The 23987-nt window shown below is 37.6% G+C and overlaps 2 protein-coding genes across 4 annotated transcripts in view; one reads left to right on the forward strand and one right to left on the reverse strand.

The window, feature by feature from the left end:
- Nucleotides 1–2492: 2492 nt before the first annotated feature.
- Nucleotides 2493–5762, reverse strand: ATG12 (autophagy related 12). Its single transcript, XM_033000989.2, has 4 exons — nt 5546–5762; nt 5259–5395; nt 3875–3937; nt 2493–3520 (listed from the first exon to the last, which is right to left on the reverse strand). The coding sequence occupies exons 1-4, from the start codon at nt 5712–5714 to the stop codon at nt 3461–3463; spliced, it is 429 nt and encodes a 142-aa protein (XP_032856880.2). The 5' UTR covers nt 5715–5762; the 3' UTR covers nt 2493–3460.
- A 174-nt stretch (nt 5763–5936) lies between these two features.
- AP3S1 (adaptor related protein complex 3 subunit sigma 1) overlaps nt 5937–23987 on the forward strand; it is a 35033-nt gene continuing 16982 nt past the window's right edge. Inside the window, exons 1-4 of one of the 3 annotated variants that reach the window (XR_006164848.1) lie at nt 5937–6128; nt 9529–9620; nt 12132–12243; nt 20147–20218. Coding sequence is in view for 2 of the 3 variants with exons in the window: in XM_042787686.1 (XP_042643620.1) it covers nt 6060–6128; nt 9529–9620; nt 12132–12243; nt 20147–20218 (345 nt within the window). In the remaining variant the exon portion in view is untranslated. The remainder of the gene's footprint in view (nt 6129–9528; nt 9621–12131; nt 12244–20146; nt 20219–23987) is intronic. The other 2 variants (XM_042787686.1, XM_033000977.2) reach the window with 2 other exon arrangements.

Here is a 23987-nt window from a genome sequence, read left to right on the forward strand (position 1 = left end):
AGGAGTAATTCTACATGACTTAAAAGTAAAGATGACATCCACTCAATACGTACATAAGTGGCATGACTATGCATTTTATGATTTCATTCTCGAGGTAATTTTAGTTTCACTTAGCTCCTTCATGTTTTCCATGTGCTTTTAAGACTAAGTCAAGCTACGAAATAGAAATCTGTAATTAATGATAGTCTTTAAATTATTATCTGAATAGTATTTCATACAAGCAGTGCATTCCAGTTTAGAGGGTTTGAACTTGGTGATTGTTACCCTGGAAACAAGATAACTGGATTTTACATAGCACGGTTTTTTAGTAGTAGGATGTTGTGAAGTACTAAGTCTTTCACAAAACCAGTATAACAATTTTCCTTTCCAATACTTACCTTTATGTGTCTATCTTTAAAAATTAGTTTACTTACTGATTTTTTCCAATTTGACTATTCTGTTAATTCAATTACATAAAATCAAGTGTATTAAATTATATTACAAATATTGGTAGCTCAGTACTGTAGCATCTTTGGATGGAGCACAATACAGTTCCAAGCAAGTCTACACTTTTTTGTCTCATACAACTCTCATAGATTTGCCCAAAAGTTCAGTCCTTACTTTCGTTTCATTTTTTCTTCCACTTTAGCAACGGAAGTCACTTAAACTTTACAGCCAAAACTTTTGCTCAAGGCATACAGAATACAGAGAACATATTTCATGCTCTACTTAAGCTTCTGATGTTTCCAATTTTCTGGAATTTTTATTTTTGAAGAGATAAGTACATATAGTTTAAAACATTTCAGGATCATCTATGATTTCAGATGCTGTAACTGTCACTTTTTAAAATAAAAGATTTAACATGTCTTTCGCAACTTTTGTCTTCTGCAAATTCTACAAGCAATGTTCTGCTAATTATTTATTTGTTCAATACCCAACACGTTACCTACTTAACATGTTTGCAGTCTAGGCTGTTATTTAAGAATATGTACAAGGAAAAGTTTCTGCCACTTAAAACAGTCACACCCTGACTCCAGAGTGAGCCAATGGTCCTTAAGGAGTAATCAGAGATAAACAAGCATTGACTACCTCCTTGATGTGAGAAGGTAGAAAACTACAGGCAAGAGTGGCAAAAAGGAGGACTCTCTCTATAAAGAAGGTAGGGAAGCTATGTGGGGGAATTAGTAGAATTGGAACTGGCAGTCATTAAAAGGCAAGTAACAGAAAAAAGGCAGCTTCTTAGAGCATTCAGGAAACAGAAAGCGGGAGCTGGATCAGGTGAACAGTCATTGTATACTGGTAAACTAGGGGCCAAGAAATAATTTGTTGGGGTGGCAGAGAAACTAAAAGAAGAAAAATTCTGGAGTAAACAGTAATAAATATTGTACAAGGCACAAGATGAATCTCAAATAAATAATTCAGATCTGCATGGGTAAGTTATCCAAGTTCAAAAATGCATGTGGTGAATAAAAGAAATCCAAACTATTACTGTGGGTTTTACACCACCTTTGAAAGGAATGAGGGAAACTTTTTTTTTTTTTTTAAGTTAAGAGGATAACAATTATTGATATATTCAACATGAAGGCCAATGTTCTACTATTAGCTGGCAAGGTAAAATGACCTACAGTTCTCCTTCACCTTAAGATCCTAGTGGGCTTTTATTTATTTTTAAACCAAACCAAAACAATCTCCCCCCCCCGCCACATCTCCCAGCCTTCTTGCATCACTTCTGAAGAGCACACTTGCAGTGTATCAGTAGTTCTATTTAAGATCAAATGAGGTGAAAGGCACCAATAGAACATTCTTTAAAGAGAGCCAGACTAGTAGCTTATCTCAGATAAACATACTGCAACACAGCAGAACAAACTACTTATATTTGTAAGGCTGGCAAGTGGACACATTATGAAAAAGATTGAAAAAAAAAAATCTAAGAAAAACTATGCAGATACCTTTGTCCTTGTGTACCCTCTAGTGGCTGTGCAAGGTTAGGCTGGCTTCACACTAACAGCAGGCAATTTCCTCAACAAGACAGAATCAGAGTGCTTACCTCTGCAATAGTTCTCTTAAATAGACAGAGATTCATGAGATCAGGGTTCTGAGCAGGCAAAAGTAAGCATTATTTGAAGTGTTTACGTTTAAAACCAATTGTGCCTTGATAGCTCAACCCAGTGATTCCAAGTTTTCCACTTAGAAAGTGGTAAAATATATCAAGCTGTTCATATAGCAAGCAATCATGGTGTGTGCCTGTGTTACTGTGCCATATATGCAGGCTGCACACAAAATGTAGCAACATCAGTAAGTTAAGCTGAATATTTGGTTCCACCCTTAGAGGACTCCTGGAGAACTACCTTATACACAGGTTGCAGAGACCACGAGAGCCACTTACACATGAAATAGCATTGAAAAACTCAAGACTATTGTAGAAGTATGCTTTGTTTTGCCTGTATGTGCTGAAGAAGTGGATTATGTCAGGGACCAAAACCGTCATCCAGTGTAAGAACACTCCACAAGCAAACAGCTAACATTTTATTTAGTTTAGCTTAAACAAAGATTGTACAATGAACATTTAAAATAAATCCACAAAAGCCACCCCCACAACCGAAACCTTCCAATAAATAAAAGCAAAGTTCAGTACCCTAATCAAGGTACCAAGGATGAAAAAAAAATTCCTTATTATGTTACAACTTAGCAAAAGAATACATAGTGCATTCTATTTTGTTGCTGGCACATGCAGCTGGTGAAACATGAAAACAGCAGCCAAAAGTAGTAGAGTAGGTTTTTAGCACCTCATGTCTATTTCTTCATTAACTGAAGATGCAACAGCCAGTTGCAACATTCAAGTAATGATGCTAGTCATTAAACAGTGCCAGAAGAAACACCTTGGCAACTGCTGAAGTGTTGAGCCTTCAACAAATCACTACACAATTTGGATGGGAGGAAAGTATTTCTGAGGCCTATGACTATGTTGTAACATATAAATGATATACTACCAATATGAGGAAGGCACAGAGTGAAGTAATTAGACTATATACTAATACCTACATATTAATTATGAGAAAAAAAAAATTCAAAATACCGCCTTGAAATGGCATAATAGATTTTCAAGATCAATAAAAAGGAACTTTTATCTTCAGTATTGCATATAGGGTAACAGAGCCATCCAGTCAGTCCTCCAGAGAAGCATGATACAGTTTCCCTTTAGATACAGCAATTGAGGACTCGGCAGCAAGAGAGCTGGCTCTACTCTTAGATGGCATATGCAGATTTTTTTTCTGTACCTCAGATGTACATCAGAAAAAAGCTATATGATCAGATAGCCTAGGTTGCTCTTTTTTTATGTTATTTATCTACATAATTGTTATAAATGTACAGTCATAAGCAGAAATGCAAAAATCCTTCTTTCTGTGTGTTTACAGGTTAACAAAATTAGTCCCTTTTCCATTTTTGAAGGCAACACCTAAACAACTGTATTGATTGTCATTCATCCCCATGCCTGAGTTTTGCAATAATGCAGTACAAGTTTGCCATCACTTCCAAAACACTGCAAGAAAAAAAGAAACCAAAACAAGAGCCATTATTCATTGGCTAGCATATACATGAAACAAAACAAACAAAAAATCCCTCCACCAGATAACTGTGTCTTGGAATACTGTTACTGATAACAAAGCTCTCCATCATAGTGAGAGCCATTACAACACACTGTATGAGAAGTAATGCATTTCCAGAGATTGTATGAAGTCATGTCTCTTTAACTAATACTCATACAGCTCTGTCAACTACATTACATTAAATGGAAGATATTAGCAGCATAGCTGGGGGCAGATATCAAGTGCCAAAAGTGTACTGACAAATTCTGCTAAGCGCATTTGGAAAGAATATTTAAGATAAAAGTCACCTCGTAGAGGGTCCCAACTTCTTGGTCTGGAGACGGAGCAAAGGACTGGTTTACATATATGAACTGCAAGAAAAGAAACAGAAGATAGAGATCTCTCAAAGATCTCACAGATCACATAGAAGAAACATTCTGCAACCAGAGGTGTGTGAATCTGACCTCTGTTCACCATTTATTTAATAATCTTTACAGTCCACACCAAAATACTACAAATTAATATATCTTCAGTGTGGAGGGGCAACATGACTTCCAGGAGTCACCCCTGACTGGCCAACCAGACCAAGCCAAAGCAAGCATGCTGACTTCCTTCTCCTGCAAGTTGACTCATTCGTCTGCCATACAGCAGCACAAAGTGAACTCACCGGTTTAATTCTTGCTCTTATTTCAAGTATCCAAACCATTCCTACTATTCCAAATTTGCTCAATTAGAGCAGCAGTCACAGAAATCAGAATTATTGTGTTCTTTTACAAAGTCATCTTTGTCACATCCTGCTGCAAATGTATATACGCATATAGCAGGTAGTCTATAATGTCAAAGAAGGCCTTGGGATCTGTAGTGCAAGATGATAATGTATAGTAGGGTATCATGTGCTATTTCTAAAGAAAAGTTATGAAATTCCTAGGGCTTTGCTCCTGAAGTATAGCCTTAAGCTTATACCACGCTGGAAGACTCCATGTCCCATCTTTTTTTCCTCAGGTAATGAGATGGCAGTTAATGAATTAAACTGTTGAGAATATCCACAAACAGTAAATAGCTGAACTATTACTCTTCTTTGAGATATTAAGCCTTGGGAAAAAAAAAAAAACAAACCTTCATGATTTCCAGGTGAAAGAGATGGCTAGCGAAACCATTTACAGCTGTATGCTTCAGTAAGAGCCTCCAGACCAAGAACACAGTGATTTCATCTACACTTTAGCTAAACACTTAATTATTTTAATGAGTTTAGCTTTAAATTTACATCTTAAACGAAAACTTCAAAGTGTATGGATGTTAAGAGTTTACTGTTAATTGCAAGGTAAGTACAATCATATTTCCGAATCTGTTCCAGCTCCTCCAGTGCTATGAGGAGGCCACCTGGGCTTCACAGGAAGGAACACATGAACAATATCGGCAGCGTGCTGCCAAACTGTGAACATTTCCCCAAATACCCGTTTTAAAATAGAAATTGGTCCTATTAAAGTAATTAAACCGTTCAAGAAGAACGAAGCAGACACCAATATTCAGAAAGTCAACCCCCAAACACTTCGGGCTTTTTTCCCCAAACACTCTTTCCGTACCCCTGACTCCTACGGCTACGCTGCGCTTAGGAGCCGCCCAGCGAAACGCGCTGCCGCGCAGCGCCGCGGGGCAGCATCGGGCGGGGAGAAAGGGAGGCGCGGCCCCTACCAGCTGCTCGGAGGCCATCAGCTTGAGGAACTTCTTGATGAAGTCAACGAGGCCCTGGATGGTGCGGGTCCGCTCCACGGCCCACTTCTTGGTCTTCATGATGGGGGTGTCGCCCACGGCCTTCAGCAGCACGTCAACTGCGGGGAAGGGGCGCCCGTCACCGCCACCGCACCCCCCCCCGCCCCCTCATTGGCCAGAACCACTCGCTCCCACCGCCGACTGGCCAGCGCACCCGCCCGTCACCACGCGAGCTCCCGTCCCCCGCCCGCGGCTTGTCGCCCCATTACTTTTCTTTTTCGCGTCGCCGGCGGGCTCCTCGGCGCCCGGCGAGCCGGCTGGCGGGGGAGCCGGGTCCGCAGCGGCCATTGCGGCTCCGCCCTCCGGGCCCTCCTCCCCGCCCTCGCTCCGGCTATCGCTCTGAGGCGAGGCGAGCGCCTGCTCCTCCGCCTCCGCCATCCTCTCGCTGGGCGGGCGGAAGTCGCGGCGGGGTGGGGGGCGGGCCGCGAGGCGGTTTGTCCCTTGCCGGACGCCGCCTTCCTGTCAGGTGACGGGGAGGGAGGGGCGGGGCGGGGCGGGGCGCGTGCGGTGGGGCGGCGCACCGCCCCTAACGGCTGCGGATCGACGTGGTGGGGGGCGGGGGGGTGGGGGAGAGAAGGAGGAGGAGGAGGAGGAGGAGGAAGAAGAAGAAGAAGAAGAGGAGAAGGAGGAAGAGGAAGAAGAAGGAGACGAGGAGGAGAAGAAGGAGGGGGAGGGGGAGGAGGGGCTTAGCGCAGCGAGCCCGGCGGCCGCCGCCACCCCACCATGATCAAAGCCATCCTCATCTTCAACAACCACGGCAAGCCGCGGCTCTCCAAGTTCTACCAGCGCTACGTACGGACGGGGCTACGCGGGGCCGGGTTCCTGGGGCGGGGAGGGCGTCCGTCCGTCCGTCCGTCCGTCCGTCCGTCCGTCCGTCCGTGCCGAGGCGGCGGGCGTTCCCCTCAGGCGCGGCGGTGGCGGGGCGCGGCCGCCCTGCGCTCCGGGCAGCGGCGTGGGCCGAGGGCGGGGGGAAATGGAGGGCGCCGGGACCGCTCGAAGGGCCGGCCGTGAGGAAGAGGAGCTGTCGGGGAAAGGTGCCCGCCCGGTCGGCGTTCTTGTCGCTGAGGTCGAGTCCTGTTCGACGGCCGGCTCGGTGCGGTTGCCCTTTAGTCGCACGGAAGGTCGAGTCCTGTTCGACGGCCGGCTCGGTTCCCTCAGCGTGTGTGTGGGAGCGCCGCTCTGAACTCTGCCGTGGTTCTCAGCCCGACTTTCGGCGTCTCGTGTAGTGCCAGGGGCGTTAGAATTGGGAAGACGGGTTTTATGGGACTCGTGAGTTCCAACAGCAGAGACTTTTCCTCTGGAAACTTTTAGAGTAGTATGAAAGCACAGTCAATACAAAAAAAAAAAAAAAAAAAAGAAATGGTCTGAGATAGAAAAGTGTGTTTTACTTGGGAGAAGGCAAGTAGCAAAGCAGATCTGAAAATGCAGCACAAGCACTTGATCTGAGCCAAAGGAAAGTGCAGTCACAAGGAATTAAGAAACAGTGTAGAAACAGTTGATTTAGTTCAAGGGTAGGAGATTTTCAGCTAATATTTTGATCACCTCCTGATTTCATAGCACATAGGCTAAGTTCTGCTTGGGCTGACCTTGAGCAGTAAAAAGCAAGAAAGCAACTGATGCTTTCCAGAATTATGTGAACAAAATACTCTTTTTCATTAATACTGTTATTTGGATCTGTGGCCACTTACTTGAAATTCTGGCTGTTACAGAAGTCATGTTTAACTTTATTGGAAGGGTTGTATCTTCTACATCTCAGAGCAGAAATGATGACTATGACACTTGAATTTGCACTGTCAGGCTTTTAATTAAAGGAGTGTAACTGATACAGGTCATTGCCATGGATGACTGAACTTGATCCCTTCTCCTTAGACAGGCAATTTTGGGAAATTCTAATATATGTTTGTGAACCCATTTTCTTATTTCTCATCAGTTCTGGGTTACCAAGCAGATGTCTTTCATTTATCATTTCTAATTTAAAAATTAAAATGGAATATTCTCACCTACACATATTGATAAGTGTTCCTCTTGTGTGCGTCCTCACTCTCTTCTTAACTTCCATTGCAGAGCTCCAGTAACTTATTAAAAAAGTTTTCTGGGTTTGTTTTTTTGTGTTTTCTTGTTTTGTTTTGTTTTGTTTTTTTACATTTTTATTCCTTTTCTTTTTTTCCTGTCAATGTGGAGGTAATAGTTAAATAGGTAGATGAAAGGCTTTGGAAAGGTGTACAAAAGTTGCATAAATGTGAAGTAGTTAATGTCCATTCTCATCTTCCCTTCAAATCTCATTATCTTTTTGTGTCTTCTGTTACTGTTGTGTCATCAAAGTCCTGGAAGGCAGAAGAAGCAGGGGTAGGAGAGGACCAAATGGCAGGAATATACCAGATTTTTTTGTCAACTCTATTCTACTCTACTACTTTCATAACTGGAAATAGAACAAATCCTCAATGCTTAAAGTAGGGTAATATGTCTATTTAAACAGAACGTCTTGAAATTTTGAAAACGTGGATAATAAATGAAATTAAGAAATTATGTGATTAGGTGATTTCCCTAAAGCTTTGTGGTGTACAGAAACATGTGCAATTGTCTTGATTATCTTTTTGTGTGTGACTTCAATAAGATAGGCTTATTTATGGGCTTTTTGAAACTTATCTACACTTTAATATCGATTGAACCAATAATGGAGGTAAATCTCAGGGTTTTTTTTCTACAAGTGAAAGCATCTCCTGCTTTCTGGAGAAAATTTGGTCAGATCTGTAAAAGAGGTATTTGTTTGCTTCATGATACCAAAACTTATAAAATGTGTGTGAGTTTTTTCCCTGATACATATGAAAATGGGAAGAGTTTCTACTGTAAAGTAAAGTTGTTAATCTTTTGCAGTTGAATAGCAAAATAATAATTCATGGCCATTAAATAGGAAGACGTTTCAGAATATAGTCCTGTGGTCATAAATTAAAAGTTAAAAATAAGTTTCTGAACAACTTTGTGAATAAGGGCAGATTCTGAAAACAAAAGTTATTTTAAATACTCAGTAACTCAGTTTCTTAGGAAAAAAAGACACATTGTTTCCTTCCTGGTACTATAGAAAATATGGGGGAAGTAACTGAGATAACTACAGAATAAGGCAGGCACAGTTTAAGGAAGACAAACTATAGAAGCAGAGGAACCTGCTTTTTTTTTTGTTCTGTGTTTTATGGATCAATTTACTTCTGCTGAAGCTTTTTACTGATGACTTCTTGGCTTCTAGAGGTTGTTTATAAAATAACACATGAATTTAAGGTGATGAATGCAAACCACACCAATGCCAGGCTTTGCTTGCTTAGCAGTCATGCAGAGTTCTCCACTGTTCTAGCTGAAATCACTTTTAAGATATGTGCACCAGGTGTGCTTATAATGTTTGTTCATTTAATGGTTCAAAATGCTGACTTACATGCTTGGGCAGTGATGAGGGCTATCTATGCTTGTAAAATAAATTCAGGATATTAAGAATTGTATCTAATTCTACTATATCTAATTGTATCTAATTATTTTTTTCTGACTATGTAAGTACAGACTTGTTAAAAACGAGTCCACTCTGAGAGAAGGATAGCAAAAGCAAGTGTGCCGAAATGATGCAGTTGCAGTGGGGACTCAGGAAGAGTCAAGTGAATTCAAACTCAGAAGTGATGTTTCTGATCTGCTAGAAGGGAAGTTAATGGCTTAGAAGAACCTGTTGCTTATGATGCTGTTATATTTTAAGCTATTTCTGAAAGAGTTATGTATTGTGGGATTTTTATCTTCCTCACCCCCTTCAAGCTTTTGAGACTTTGTTTTCCCCCCTGTTCATGGGTGAAAGTAGTTTCAAGACATGTCTGTAGCAGTTCAGGCTATGGGGAGATACAAAAAATTCAGAGTTCTTGAGAAGACTTCCTGTTTATTTGAGGAAACTATTTTTAGCTTTTTTTTTTTTAGAAGTTTCTTAATTGCTTTTTTCACAGTTGTTTCTCAGTAATATATTCTGCAACTTGTAAAAACTCCTTTTTGTATTGAAATGACAAAAGCAATTTGCAACTTGTTAACTGGCAGCTTGTTAATTGATTTAAGGCTTCAGAAGTAGATAGTTTGGAGGTGCTGATATACTTTGTGTTCTATTTATTAGCTGTGCGTGATGTGCATTGTTAATCCATTTTAGCCTGATAGCATATGTTTTCTTTCATAGAGTGAAGATACACAGCAACAAATTATCAGAGAAACTTTCCATTTAGTATCGAAACGTGATGAAAATGTCTGTAATTTCCTAGAAGGAGGATTGTAAGTATCAAGTTTGAAATAAATGCCCAATACTTATTGGCTAGAGAATATTATTACTGCTGATTGTAATATAACTGTTTTTACAGTTGTACGGTAAATGCCATGTCACGAGATATTATAATACACAAAGAATAATATCATGTTGCACCAAGTATACATACTCTTTACTAATGGAAGCATACATATATATATAAATATATATATATATATCAAAATGAGTTAGACAGTAAAACTTTTGCTGGTGCTGTAACTGATGCAGTGCCATATCTAGTGCTATAATTCTTTCAGACACGAGATGGGGAAGAAACAGGCAGATGGTACCTAGCCAGTTTCCCTATAGTCAAGCTAAAGATTTCTGATACCATTTGAAGAGGCATTGGCATTTGCCCTACTCACTGAGAAAATGGAAATATTTTGTAGCTGGTGCTTTGGCTTGAGCTCCTAAAATTTGAGTGGACGGCCTCTGATTTGTAGGATTCCTCAGCCTTTTATTGGGGTTCAGGCTTGCCATATAAACTAGGAAGGAAAAAAAAAAGTTTTAAGTGTGCTAATGAATGGAGTTTCAACCAAGATTTTTTAAATTAATATAGGTAGAGCAAGGTAGGAGGAAAGCCAGATGTATGTCTTCTGTCTCTAGAAGACACACACAAAATATTCTTCCTTGAATCATTTTGGTTGTTTTTTTAATGTGGTCTTGCTTTAGTTGAAGAGAAGAAATTCTGAAATGGAAGAGAGTTTTATTTTCAGATATTACTCATCAACAGTAAATAGTTACAAAGCTACCTTCTAGGAAGAGGGGTCATAAATGATGGAGTAGGCTCAGGATTTACAGACTAAACATAGAGATTGTCATAGCCTATTAAATAATGTAATTATGGAAATTTCTGATTATTGAAAGTTAGTATGTTAATGCCTAGATTTGCTATGTGCAAACTCAGTTAAACGTTTAGCTGTACTGTGCCGGCTACGATGTCTTTCCTGATCAAGCTGATTCCTGATTTTTTTGATTCTATTTTTTAAACTAAAATAGTTATCTGTCAACTACTCAACTGGTGATTCTATTATTAGGTTCTTGGAGATGAATTCAAGCTGGAAACATGCTGGCTTGAATTCTGTAAGTGAAATACAGAAGCCATTTGGAGCCTTTTAAAAAAATCACAGCTGTGCAACAAAAAGAAACTAAGACAGTAGTCACAATTCCAGCTTTCCTCCTACTGCTCATTTTCAGAGTTAACCATCTCAATATCTTTTTGCAGTATTGTTTGTTTTCAGGACAGGGATCACTTTATAGTTTGCGGTTTACCCAAAGGCATCAACAATTTATACTAACTCTGTGTATGGAAGTATTTGAAAAAAATTGGGTAAATTAAGCACAAAAGAGGACATCTCAATTGCCATTTCTTTCTACTTTCACATTTGTTTGTAGTAGTTTTGTCTGATACATTTTACACATAGTTCCTGCTCTACAGGAACAAAGGGTTCTCCCACACCCCACTCAAGTATTAATGCAAAACAAAATCTGCTTAAGCAAAAGTAACCTAAAAGATTTCTTGTTCTTTTTATTTATTTATGTATTCTCTCTGTATGATAAAGGCAAGAACTAAAGGGATGAGTTATGATACACCAAACAGGTGATTCAGTTCTGGTACAGGGAGAATTATGATGTTCATGGCCATGTAGGTTAATTTCTATTTGAGTGGGCCTCCTACTGCTCAAAGCAAATGTCAGTGATCTGTAGAACATTTCTTCTTATGATTTATGTACCTTAATTGGGAAGGCTATAGCAGAAGAGTGGAAGGAAATACCTGTTTAGACCTCTTATTTTCTTGTTCAGTAACATGATGATTAGTGAGTTCATAAAAATTTAATTGCTTCTGCATCACAAACTATTGATCATAGTACTGTCTTTAACACTGCATTACAAACTATTGATTATAGTACCATCTTGTTTTTCAAGATATCACACATTTTATATCACAAGAGTCTTACATGTTCTTGGTTATTAAGTGGACCATAAACCCCATTTAAGGCTCTTTCTGTAATCCAAATGCCAGTTTGCATTATAGTTTTCTTCTTCTGTTGATGCTCCTCTGAGAAGGGCAGGAAGGGATTCGTAGGCATATGGTCTGTTAATCTGTAAAGCAGATTAGTCCCTGTACAGTGCCCAGGAGTGTGTAATGGAAGTACCTTTAATACCCATTTTTTGATGAAACTGCATGATCCATTTGGATTGATTTTAATAAAAAAGCGCACAATAAAAAGGTTGATGTAATTATTATCCATATGGATAACAGTAAATGTGCTTGTGTGGTAAATGTAACTTGGGCTGTCTTGGTACTCCGTATTCTTCCATTGTAATTACATCACAAAATAAAAGTTGATATAGTTGGATTTGGGAAGGTTCCAGCCAGCCGTTAACAATAAGCCTCCTATTAACTGAAATAACTTTGAGGATTTGCCCAGTTTATCCTGAGATGCTAACTAAGCTTTCCTGTTTTCTTTCATGTTTAGATTAATAGGTGGATCTGATAACAAACTAATTTACCGACACTATGCCACCTTGTATTTTGTCTTCTGTGTGGATTCTTCGGAAAGTGAGCTTGGCATTCTAGACCTCATACAAGTAAGTTTTTTTTCTGCTTTGTTTTAATAACTCGAATTCTAAGTACCTTAGAACTTCAATATTCAGCTGTCTTTTTCTGTAGTATTTGGATGTGAAAGTGGCTTTCAACATGTGAACTCATCCAAAATGCTGAGTATTACTTTTAGATTGTTTGTAGTTTTCCAGACTGTCTTTGAAAAGGATGTTTCCCAGGTCAATGAGAAAGTAAAGAAACAGTTTGTTTGGAACCTACTGAACAACCAGTGGTGATTTTTTGCTGCAGCTTCTCAAGGCCTTCTTTTGGCTGCAGGTAAAAATGGTGCAGTTCAAACATTTGCTAGACAAGTTTAGATTAGGAGGACCTTGATACATAAAGCTCTGTGTGTGTGGATATATATATATACACACACACATATATATATAGACACAGACATATGTATGCATTCTTTACAAATATATAATGGATTAACACATCCAAAACCTCTTTGGATGGAACTTCCCTTGTGGTTTATAAGCCTTTGGTCAGATATACCTTAGAAAATGAGTGCAAATGCTGCTCTAGGCATGTGTTCTGCACCTGGCAGGGTGGATGGGGAGACATGAGGAGAAAAAGAGCCGGTGCAGGTTCTTTCTGCATCTCAGTAAGAAAGGCTTGACAGTACAGTGGCTTAGTAAGATAACTGCTTAGTGAAACAGAATAAGTAGAGGAATGTAGATAGTAAATCTTACACCCCTTCAGATGCTGGGCATCCCATGTTCATGCAGCATCCACTGGAGCCTAGATGGATTTTCGCATGTTGCACTGTGCAGAGCAGGTCCTGTCCGTGGAGAGAAGCTCTCCCTTTTTTGGACCTTTGAGCTATTACATAATTTTCTCACAAGAAAGCAACTCTGTTTCTAGAGGATGTTCATCTGAGAACTTTTCACTGCATTGTGAAATAAAGGCAAGGCCATGCAGGTGGTGTAACCACCAGTACCAAGTGGGGCCTGCCCGCAGGCTTCTGTGTTAGTGAGATGGCTGAACTTATCCTGCAGCCAAGGAATTTGTGCAGCAGAGCACAGGTCTGTTCCTCCTCAGATTAAGTGTTACGTGAATCACCAAATCCTAAACATGCAATGGTCTCTTGGTCAGGATCAATACATTTCACTCCTTGATCCACCTACAGTTTACCTTTCCCAAAGATATTGTAAGTTATAGATTACATTAGTAAGATACAGGCTTCTCAAGCCCAGTAGAGCAGACTTGGCCTGTTCAAGATCACTAATTCCTTGAATACAGCATGTGTGATATAAACTGTTAAATATGTCTGTATCAGCTCCGCAACAAAAATCATGTTGGATAATACGAACACTCCTCTGTCAAGAGAACTCCAACTACACCAGTGATTTTTCAACTTAAAATCTGCACATAGACAATTTCACTGTTGATAGTGTAGTCAGATGTTGCAAAAAATAGTTTCACACAGTGATGTATGTCATTACATAAAATGGGTCTTGGAGATAGATATATATATATATGATTCACTTACTGTTAAGCCTTTCAAAAGCTTGCACATCAAGAGAATTGATTTATTATGTAAGTAAAATCTGTGATACACTGAGACATGGGCCTATATCTATTGATTACTTCACTATAGAGAGCACTGTGAGTCTTAAAGGCCTCAGAATTCCCTGCAGACTTTTCCTGAAGCTGAATCACTTCTCATAGTCACCTATTCGTGATCTGAACAGCTCTGCAGTGTTTAGTGCTCTCCTGGACAAGACATCCAAATTGTCTTTCTGAGTGGCTGTGTGGGTAGCAGGGAAGGAAGCTCTTTTTCTAGATTCTTGTATCATCTTTGGCCATAGAAACATTCTGAAATATCTAAACAGTGCGAGTTACTGAGTGAGGTACACAATGAATGGACTTACCTTTTTCTATCAGTTTGTTGTACAGAGTTGCTTAGTTGCTTGTTGCATAGTGTGTCTTCTTACTTGGAGGTGCTACAATATTTATGAATTGAGAGAAGTAGTATGTTAATATTTCATGTGACTTAGGGATGGTTTTCAGATGAAGTGGATATTATAAACATGTTATTTTTAATTGGATAATAAGGATAGGAGGGACTATCTAGGTCAATCAGTCTGACCTGTTACATTTTTCAGGGCCACTGTGCAAGTTCAACTAAGATTTTATTCATTATGGTATATAAAAAATGTCACATCAGTAGCTTCCGGTTATTTCCAGTTACACAGTGTAACCTAAATTTTACTTTAGGGTGTTGAAGCAACTTGCTTGAGTTTACTACTGCCTGTATTTGTATAGCCCTCAAACTGTCTGAATTAGGGAGATCTTAAATTTTTCTCTAAATTGTATTGCTTCTTGTGCCAGAAGTACTTTGATGGATTTCAGTCTCTTAGTCTTTGTATTTCACATCTTTTCGTTACCCCCCAGTGTTTAATTACATGCCAGTATAATTCATTGAAGGAAGCAGAAATAATAGAGATGCTACTTCTATTTACGGAAATACTTCACTTTTTTTCTGACCCATATTATTTTGTTTATAAATACAGTCTCACCACATTACCTGCAGCTGTTCAGTATTCCCACTTCTCTAGATCATTGTAATTCAACAATTTGATTGTAGTAGAAAGTATACAGAGATTAACTGAACATTTTTAATTTTCAGTCTGGCTCACAACAAGGATCTGTTTAATCCTCTTAGCAATAGTAATCAGAATTAAATGCATCTTGCACTGGAAAAGCGCCCTCAAAGTTTATTATTACATAACCCCACATGCAATGCAGAGAGGCAGTATAGGCGTCTACTTAAGTGAATAAGCTTTTTCTTTTTTTTTGGTTGAGAAGCGTTGAACCATTTTCATACATCTTTGTTTGATGTAGTTCAGAGACAACTATGGTAAGAGTAAACCATGTGGAGTTTGTTATGAATCATACATATACTGAATTGTTCAGATAAGTAGTTATGCAGAGGGCCAGTTTATGATCTCATGAAAATAAACTGTTGAGATGAACTTAGAATTCAGTCTAGCACTTAAGTTTTCTGTCTTGTAAACAGAGTAAATCTATAGTAGATTAGATTACATATGACAATCCGCAGTTCTTTTCAGCATAAAATTTTTGTTTAAATAAGATACCTCAGTGAGGGCCACTTATATCACCATTAGGTCAGAACTGTTTCATGGGTCAGTCTTCTGGGCTTAGGCTTAATGAATGCACTGTATGTGTTACAGATCACAGACTGCCTCAGATTTTATACTGTGTTCAAACTAGATGTGTTTGTACACCTCAGGCAAATTCATACTATTAATTTTTGTTCCTTTTTTTCCTTTTTTTAAAAAATAAAACACAAAATTCTGTTTATTGGTTTTGATTGGATGGGAGATAAGTCAGCATCTATGCTGTGCTTGGTAAATTTTGCAGTCTTTTGGATTCAGTGTAAATTATGAGTTGTAGCTATTTAAGACTCTTCTTGTTAGCCTGTGAAGTGTAAGGTTATAGCGCATGGAAATAATGTACATAAGAAAATATGACTAACTGTAGACTTCCATTAGGAAAAATTGAGTGACATTTACAGTGGTACCTAACTATCTTATGGAACTAAAAGCCTATGTCAGCCATAGGCATTTTTGAGGATTTTAGCTCATTGCTGTGCTTCCAAGACATGTGGACTCAGTAAGCAGCTAAATCCATGAGATCAGTCTTCCATGAAAAGTTGTATATAGCCCTGCTAGATAATGTTCATTAAGATGCATATGGGAAATGCAGTGCAATTCATGAAATATATTTTTCATGGTTCTTAAAGATAAATCATCCTGACTAGAGAAGCTTTTATGCTAATTAAATAAAAAAAAAGGGAGAGTCGTGTGACTGGGATACCTGTTTTGGCAGAAAAATCCCCAACTAGGTCTCAGTTAGCACTATTCGTTTATTGTAGAGTTGGGTGGAAAGTAAAGGGCAGGAATTAAGAATAAAAATAACTTTTTGACCTAAAATCCTTATTGATAATGCAGTAAGTTTATTGGTAGGTCTCCTTGAAAGACCTAAGACACTTCTTTTTGACTAATCAGCAGGACTTGTACAGTCTTTCATTTACAGTGTAATCTTGGCATTCTCTGTCTTTAAACTACTCATAATCTATCAGTAGTTTTTTGAAAAAAAATGGAAATAAAACTGGGATATCAGTGTAAGTGTGGGAAAATGTAGTGGCTGCTCCAAGGATTTCACAGTTAGAAGGGGTGTGGAAACACTGTAGTTGATTTCATATGCTTGCGGAGATAGGTGAATGATGACTTATTAAAGGTCACTCAAAGCAGAAGATGAACCAGTCTTGTGTATGGAAAACTGGCTATATGATGATACTACCGTGTTCTAATATAATTGGAGTCTCAAGTAGCATTTGAACAATCAAAAGCACTGAAGGAGAAGACTCTTCATGGGCAGACAGAATGGATTCTGTCTTAGGGTTGCTGTTTAGCCTAGGAAGGAGGATGGGATATTCTTGATTTGAGTTACTCCTGTTGTTTTTACTTCATTTTTCTGTACCTGCCTTTGTTAGTATTTGACACGATCTAGCACTGGATGCATTTGATTGATTAGGTGCTCTGATTATCCTGCTAGCCTTGTTATCTTCCCAATATTAATGTATGTTTTATTCTTTTGTTGTCTTATTTGCCTAATTAAAAAATTAGATTTTCATCGTAAAAGTAGTGTTTTATGTTTTGACATATTGCTGAGTATAGGAAGCTCCTGGCTTCTATATATCCAATAACAATTTGGTATTTTGATTTATATACTTTACTGTCCAGGTGTGTGTCTGGCTTTGTTAAAGCATATTTACTACAAAAGAAAGGTGTGAGGTTTTTTCTTTTTTTTTTTTTTTTTTTTCTTTTTTCTGTTTATTTGCATGGAGATGTGCATCAGTTTTTCTTTGAACTGTAAAAGATTATGATTTCAAAAATAGAGCACAAGGGGGAGCTAGTAGTTCATGGTGCATGCATTCTTATTTTCCTGCTATTTGACTCTTACTTATGTTTCTTTTCAAATAACATTACAAGGTGCATTTGATCTGATGTGTGGTATGCGTCCTGAGGCAACTCATGTATTTTCTTATCTGGTTATTTTGATCTACAAGTCTGCAACATCTGAATTTCTGCAGTACTTAAATTCTAGCGCTTGTTGCCATACTGTGCAATTCATTTGATTCTGAACTACAATTATGGCGAAAGTGCCTCTAATTTTATTTACCATATTGATTATTTGAAGATGTCTTAAAATAGGTCAGGGAATGTTAGTGTAAAAGAATCTAGTTTAACTTGTAGACTAAGGCTTCTGAAGACCAGTTATTTGTAGTAGATGTATGCTGTGTCAGTGCTGGCATTACTCAGAGCGACTTCTCCATCACGAATAGAAGATTGAGAAAGTTTCTAAAGTTTCCATGAGGAATCCTTAGTCAGTGAAAAATCTCTCTGAAGAATACTCAGTGCCATCTGATTTCACTTAGATTAAAAAATGCTTGGTGTGCATTACTGGTTTTGCATTGCAAGCAGAGATCTGTGAGTTCATTCACTATGTGGTGTTGTCACTATATAATGAGTAAAGTTTTAAAAATAACCATTGTAATTGGATCGTGTTGTTATAGGAGAAGCCCTAGTTACTGGAAGGTCACAGAAGCAGAACTTTGTTGTCAATGTGGGGGCATACATTCTGCTAGTAAACACATATATCTTTGGGGGGCATTTTTGAGGATTTTTAAGTTGGATGTCAAATCAGAGTATGTGAATTCATGTACAAATTTGTTGATGTATATGAGGAATATTTTATTTTCTTTCAATAATAGTGTCAAACTGTTAGTTCTTGTAAGTAAAGCCTTTAGATAAAGATTATGTTTACACTCTATTTCCAATCTTCTTTCTGCAGCTAATACCAAACAGCACTGTCCTTGTAACCACATTCTTCTAAGGTACAAGGAAAGTAAGAGAACATCTCTGGTCATTTGTCTTGCTGCACATAGTTGTAAACTGTGTAGTTTGTTCTGCTTAACATATAAATTTTTTTGTTTACTCACATCTCTTCTTTATAGAAGATTGTTATTTTCACAACAAATTAACAACTGCTTGAAGAAAAAAAAGATCTACTTTGCTTAGCTTCAGTATAATTTAACAGAAGCATATTAATTTACTTAGGTTCACTGACAACAGTTAACTTACTGTCTTGAGTCTGCCTGTGAAAAAGCTCTATGTTCCTAGTTTAAGTTTGGAATTGATATTTTAGTATTAAAAAAAAATCTTTATTCTAAATGCACGGAACACAAGTTAGATGTAGTTTGACTTTAAAATGGAGATTGATAATAGTAGTAATAGCAACAGCAGAGGGTCATCCTCTTCTCTTTTATAGTGTAAGCAGGATCTGAGACCAGGGATTCAGGTGTAAAAGTAATCTTTCTTGATATGCAAGGTGGACAGCTGGAAATAGCTGATGTCAAGTAGACTTGTTTCTCTGGGTCTGTAGACATACATATGTATCTATAGAAGCAGGCCTTTTATCCACTTTATTTTTGTCAGCAGAATGTGGCTTCTAATTCCTGTTTCTCTGGATCTAGACGGTTTGAAATCTGGTTCCTCTCAAAGACTAAGATGGGATTAATAAACCATGTTGGAAAGAAAGAGAATCAAACCCAGGTGTTTAAATTCTTCCATATTGCTGCTTTAGGGTTTGAGTTTAGAATTGCAAAAAATAATATAATAAATCATATTAAACACATATTTTGACAAAATGGCCTTGAAACATGTAAAACTGAGATTAAAATTTCCCACAAGTTGCAGTTTATTTTCTAGTCATTAGTAAATGATCTGTAAATTCTTACAGAAATTCTTTTTAATTTTGAGGATCCTAAGCTCTCAAGTTCAAGCATACGTTTAGCTTAGAGGTCTTGACACATCTCATCTAAGTCAGTAGCAGTTATTCCTTGCATAAAGGGATCTGTGCTTATACCTCTCTAAGACTGGAATATCTATCAGCACTCACTACAAGCACATGGTGATTGGCATTAGGGTGCTTTAGGAGTGCATGTACAGTCATCTTCTCATTATCCGGCCTAACTGGGGGCTGGGATGCTTGTAGTGTGCCAAAACTGGCTAACATGAGTAGCAAGGAATCTGTTAGAGAAGTACTCAGTGCAGGGTAATGTACAGTCCATGTCCGACAGAGATCATCAGTGGCTGGACTTGAGCTGCTTGTTTTTTTCTGCTTTGTACACTTACATTCTAGATTCAGGGAGGGGTTATTTGCCTGGGTGCAAGCTGCTGGACTTTCTAAATTTATGGGGTGGTATGCCTGACAGGATCAGGAGCTGTGACATTAAGATGGCTGTCTTTTTCCTTGGTCCATCCTGAATTCAGAAGATCTAAAACAGGTGAAAGCTTCTGTACTGTTGCTGGAAGCCTTAATGCTGACAAACTTGCATGATGCTGACAGTTTGCAATGCACATGTGTCTCTGTGTGGCAAAGTTAACAGTAGACTAACTGGGAGATCTCTGCAATGCAGTAAGAGTTAATAATGAAAAACAGTCTGATTTTTGCTTTATAGGTGAGTTCTAATGAAATGGGAATGAATACTTTGAATCACAGCTGAGAAAATTATAGCATAGATGGTGTTACTGTTTTTCAAGATGCAGCTATTGTTTAAAACTGTGACTTTTATCAGAGTTATAACAAACTGACTTGTGCATACAGTTTTGCCCTCTACAAATAACATACTGGGGATGTAATAATGTTAACCACATAATTTTTATAGATGCTTTTAATGCCTTAAAATCTGCGCAGTGTTTATTTTCTGTATTTGCTTTTGTTAAAAGGTCACACCTAGTGGAACTTTTGAGTTTCTGTTAAAACTTGACCTCTGGCTCATTTTCCTCTTTGCAGGTATTTGTGGAAACACTAGACAAGTGTTTTGAAAATGTCTGTGAACTGGATTTAATTTTCCATGTAGACAAGGTACTGTGGTGAGCTCCTGTAATATTTCTTGTCAAGTAAAATGTTTGGTTCAACTGGTACTTGGTATTAAACTCTGCAGTGATTATACTTTTATTGTCAGTGAAATCTAGACAGTTTCTATCAACATAATATTTAAGCTATGGTGGAACATGTCTTTCTGAGGAAAAATAAATAATGTGAGAGATTTGCATTGTGTTATTGTACATATAATTGTCAAATTGGGGACATCTGAATATTTGCAGAGTAGGACTGAGCTTCAAGAAATAATTTATTCTATTTTGTTTATGGTTAGGTGTTATATTACTCAGAACTAAAATTGATATGCGGTTTTCCAGTTAAGGCTGGCAGTTTCCTTTCAAATGCTATGATTATGTAATTTAAATGCTGTGTAGATCTTCCTCTTCTAAATCTCAAGCAGACGTTATGTCTATTTTCTAACACTTAGAAACAATCTTGTTTGAATATTCCCAGCTATCAGAAACAAGTGTTTTGTTTATTAATCTAGTTTTGAGAAATGCTGTTACTATAGTAGTCTTTCATTTAAAAGGACATTGACATCTCTTGGTGTAATACCTAAAATGCTGAGAATTGAGTATACAGAAATTATTCCTTCGGTTGCATTTTGTGCATACTATTGCTTTTTGTGCAGTCACCTTTCCCCATCTATAAACATCTTTTTGTATCAACAGGAAAAGACACGAAAGGAAAACAAGACAAAAATCACTAACAGTAGACTAAAAATAGTAACAAGTTAAGTATCTGAAATAACCACTTGGAACTGACTCTGTTTCAAAATCAAGAAGTTCTTTTGGAAGAAACACTTGTACCTTGACCAGACAGTTACATGCAAATGACCCTGAGTAGGTGTTTGAACTGATACCAAGTTATTAGGATTTCTAGCCTGGCTGGAACACTTTGGCTGTTTCCAAAATGGCAGATTAAAGTGCAAAAGAATTTGACTGGTTTATATATTGGCTTCTGATCTTAACAAACCCAAATACTGCAATCAGTTATGGTAAGGAGTTTGTTCTTTATCTTTGGTTGCAGAATATGCTCTGTATCATGTTTCATTCGATAGCACTCATTAACATAAGGATTTCTTTACACTTCCTAGGAGAAACATCTTTCTAATAAAATTAGGTGCTTCAAAATGTTACATTTCTTGCAGAATGTTTTACTTTGTATTGGATATGAGATGGTAATTTCTTCTTTAAAACCATTTGTCAAAGGGAAACTATTAAGTGTTTCATTTGATTTACTAAAAAACTGCATGAGAATTCCATTAAATGTTTAGGCTAGAATTTTCAAACTCGGGAAAATGTGAATCCTAAATTCTAATTAGATATTTTAGCAAAATAAAGTGAAACCTTGAGTTAAAAAATTTTTGAACATGGCATTGACTGCAGTGATTTTTAACTTGAACATAAGTCAACAAAAGAATACCAATACAGAAAGCTGAACTTCTGCAGTAACGCAAGGCTACTACCAGCAGTACAATAGCATTAGTTGTGACTAATCTGATGTCATCCCCATTCTTTTTTTTTTCCTTTTTTTTTTTTTTTTTTTTCTTCAGTGTAATTAGTTTGTAAGACTTAATTTGTACTGTAACATAGGATCAAAATGATTCGGTACAGTTTAAGTTCATTCATGTGCTTGTAGATCTGTAAGAAAAAAAGAGGAGCAGCCATCTGTGAGAATGAAATTACAGCATTATATTATCTTTAAACTGCTGCTGAGATCATCTTGTCAAGAAGCAAAATGTATTGAGTCTTCTCAGTTACAATACATTAACTTGCTCTTGTCAGATGCTTGTGACCTGGCCTGTTAATAGATTACAGGTGTGCATTAGGGAAAACCAGCAACTGCTGCTGGATATTTGGTCTAGACAGAGTCTTATTTGTATGGGATACCTACATGTGGGAGCTGTTTGGGGTGAAACATTCAAAATATTTGTATTTTGAGTGGTCTGGTATTGAGAAAAGTGAGGATTGAATAATTGATTTCAATGACAGTTGATCTGTGTCTTCAGTTCTTGATGGAATTGGGAAAGGTGACTTTTTTCCAATCCTCTTGCTAGAACTGCCTAAAAACCAAAAAACACCATTATTGTAAAAAATGATGCAGCATGTAAAAGAGTTAAACTATGTAATCTTAACAGCTGTTGCCTCTTTAGTAGCATTTTCTATGGCATTTCTATAAGGAAACATTTACCTTCATCAGGCAGCCATCATTATACAGGACCCGGTGATGGCTTTTAGTAACCCGGAGCCAAGAGAGATGTTTGTTCAAGAAGAATATTAGTATAGTACTAGAAATTCATTTGGAGAATGAAATATAGGTGGGAATGACATAGTGATTCTTACGGGCTGTATCAGGTGAGGACTTGGGGTGTTGGGAAGTGTAGTTTGCACAGAAGAGAATTGGGCTTCTCTTTTACTGACCAGCTGTATTAAAACCAACCAACCAAACTTGCTATAGATGGAGCAAAATGTTTTCCAGAGGAGGCTCATGTCAGTCCTGTACTGTTTTCCACACTGAGTCCAGGAGTGTAGTGCTTTCTGATGGAAAAGACGACAGAGAAAGCTATCATAAGCATCTCTTACAACTAAAATACTAGAATACACTGTTAGGGATGTAATGAAATACTTTTGTTGCTCCACAAGTTTTTGGCACCTATTGAGATATTCCTGGGATTATCATGATCTCTTCCAAGAGTTTATTATCTGACCAGAACAGTGAATCCTTCAGAATCAGATCGCAGTTTGAAGACAAGGAAGTGTGTTTGCCAAATTTTCCTGGCAGAGTTTTTTCTTGATGCATTCTCTCTCATTTGCTAAAGTACAAATTCATACTTTTAGACAGCACATGAAACAGAAGTAAGAAACACTATTGATTTTTTGTAAAAACACCTCAGAATTATTATTACTAAACAACAATTTCAGATTTTGAAAAATTTATGTTCTCTTTTAGAATATAAATGTAAGAGGTGTATTCCATGTGCCTTCAGTCTTTCACTTAAACACTATTTTGAATGCATTGTTGAAGTGTATTTTGCATTTCATTGCTACTTAAATGCTTTTTTAATTCAGTTTTTTTTTTTGTGTCTTTAGGAGAATAATCAGGGAAATTTTTAAAGTAGAGAAAATAATGTGTATTTGTTAATTGAATATATATTTGCAATGAAAAAGTAGTTAACGTTAAAAGTGTGTGTCTTGCTACTGCTCATGTCTGGGCAAACTTTTGCTAGTACTGTTTTATTCTTATAGTGTGTATAAGAGACAGGAGTAAATGGATTACAATGTTTATGTAATATTATTGGTCATAGTCATGATTTCCTTTCATTACAGATTGACAAGTTAATTGTATTCTGTCATTTAGAAAATCGTGCCTTTAGTAGATAAAAGGAGCAAGACCAAAAAAAAAAAGTGGTTAAGCTACTGTGTCAATCAATGCTTTATAAACACTTTTAAATACTGTGTGTTATACTTGCATATTGTGTACCAAAGGTAGGAAAAAAATACAGAGAAGAATAAGTAGTGTGATCCAAGGTATGGAACAGCTTGCATGAAAGAAGCTAAATATTCAAGATACTGGATGCAGAGAAGGAAGAAGTATATAAAAAATGTGTTGAAGGCTCTGAAGAAGATGAACAACTGTGTTTCTCAGAAATAAAGAACAGAATTAAATTATGGATTGCCATTGTCCCATTTTATCATAGATATCAAGAATATTATAAAGAGGTTCAAAAGTGATTAGACATACTGACCAA

Source organism: Tyto alba, unplaced genomic scaffold (genome assembly GCF_018691265.1).
Source record: "Tyto alba isolate M040663 unplaced genomic scaffold, T.alba_DEE_v4.0 Super-Scaffold_13, whole genome shotgun sequence".
NCBI classification, from domain to species: Eukaryota; Metazoa; Chordata; class Aves; order Strigiformes; family Tytonidae; genus Tyto; species Tyto alba.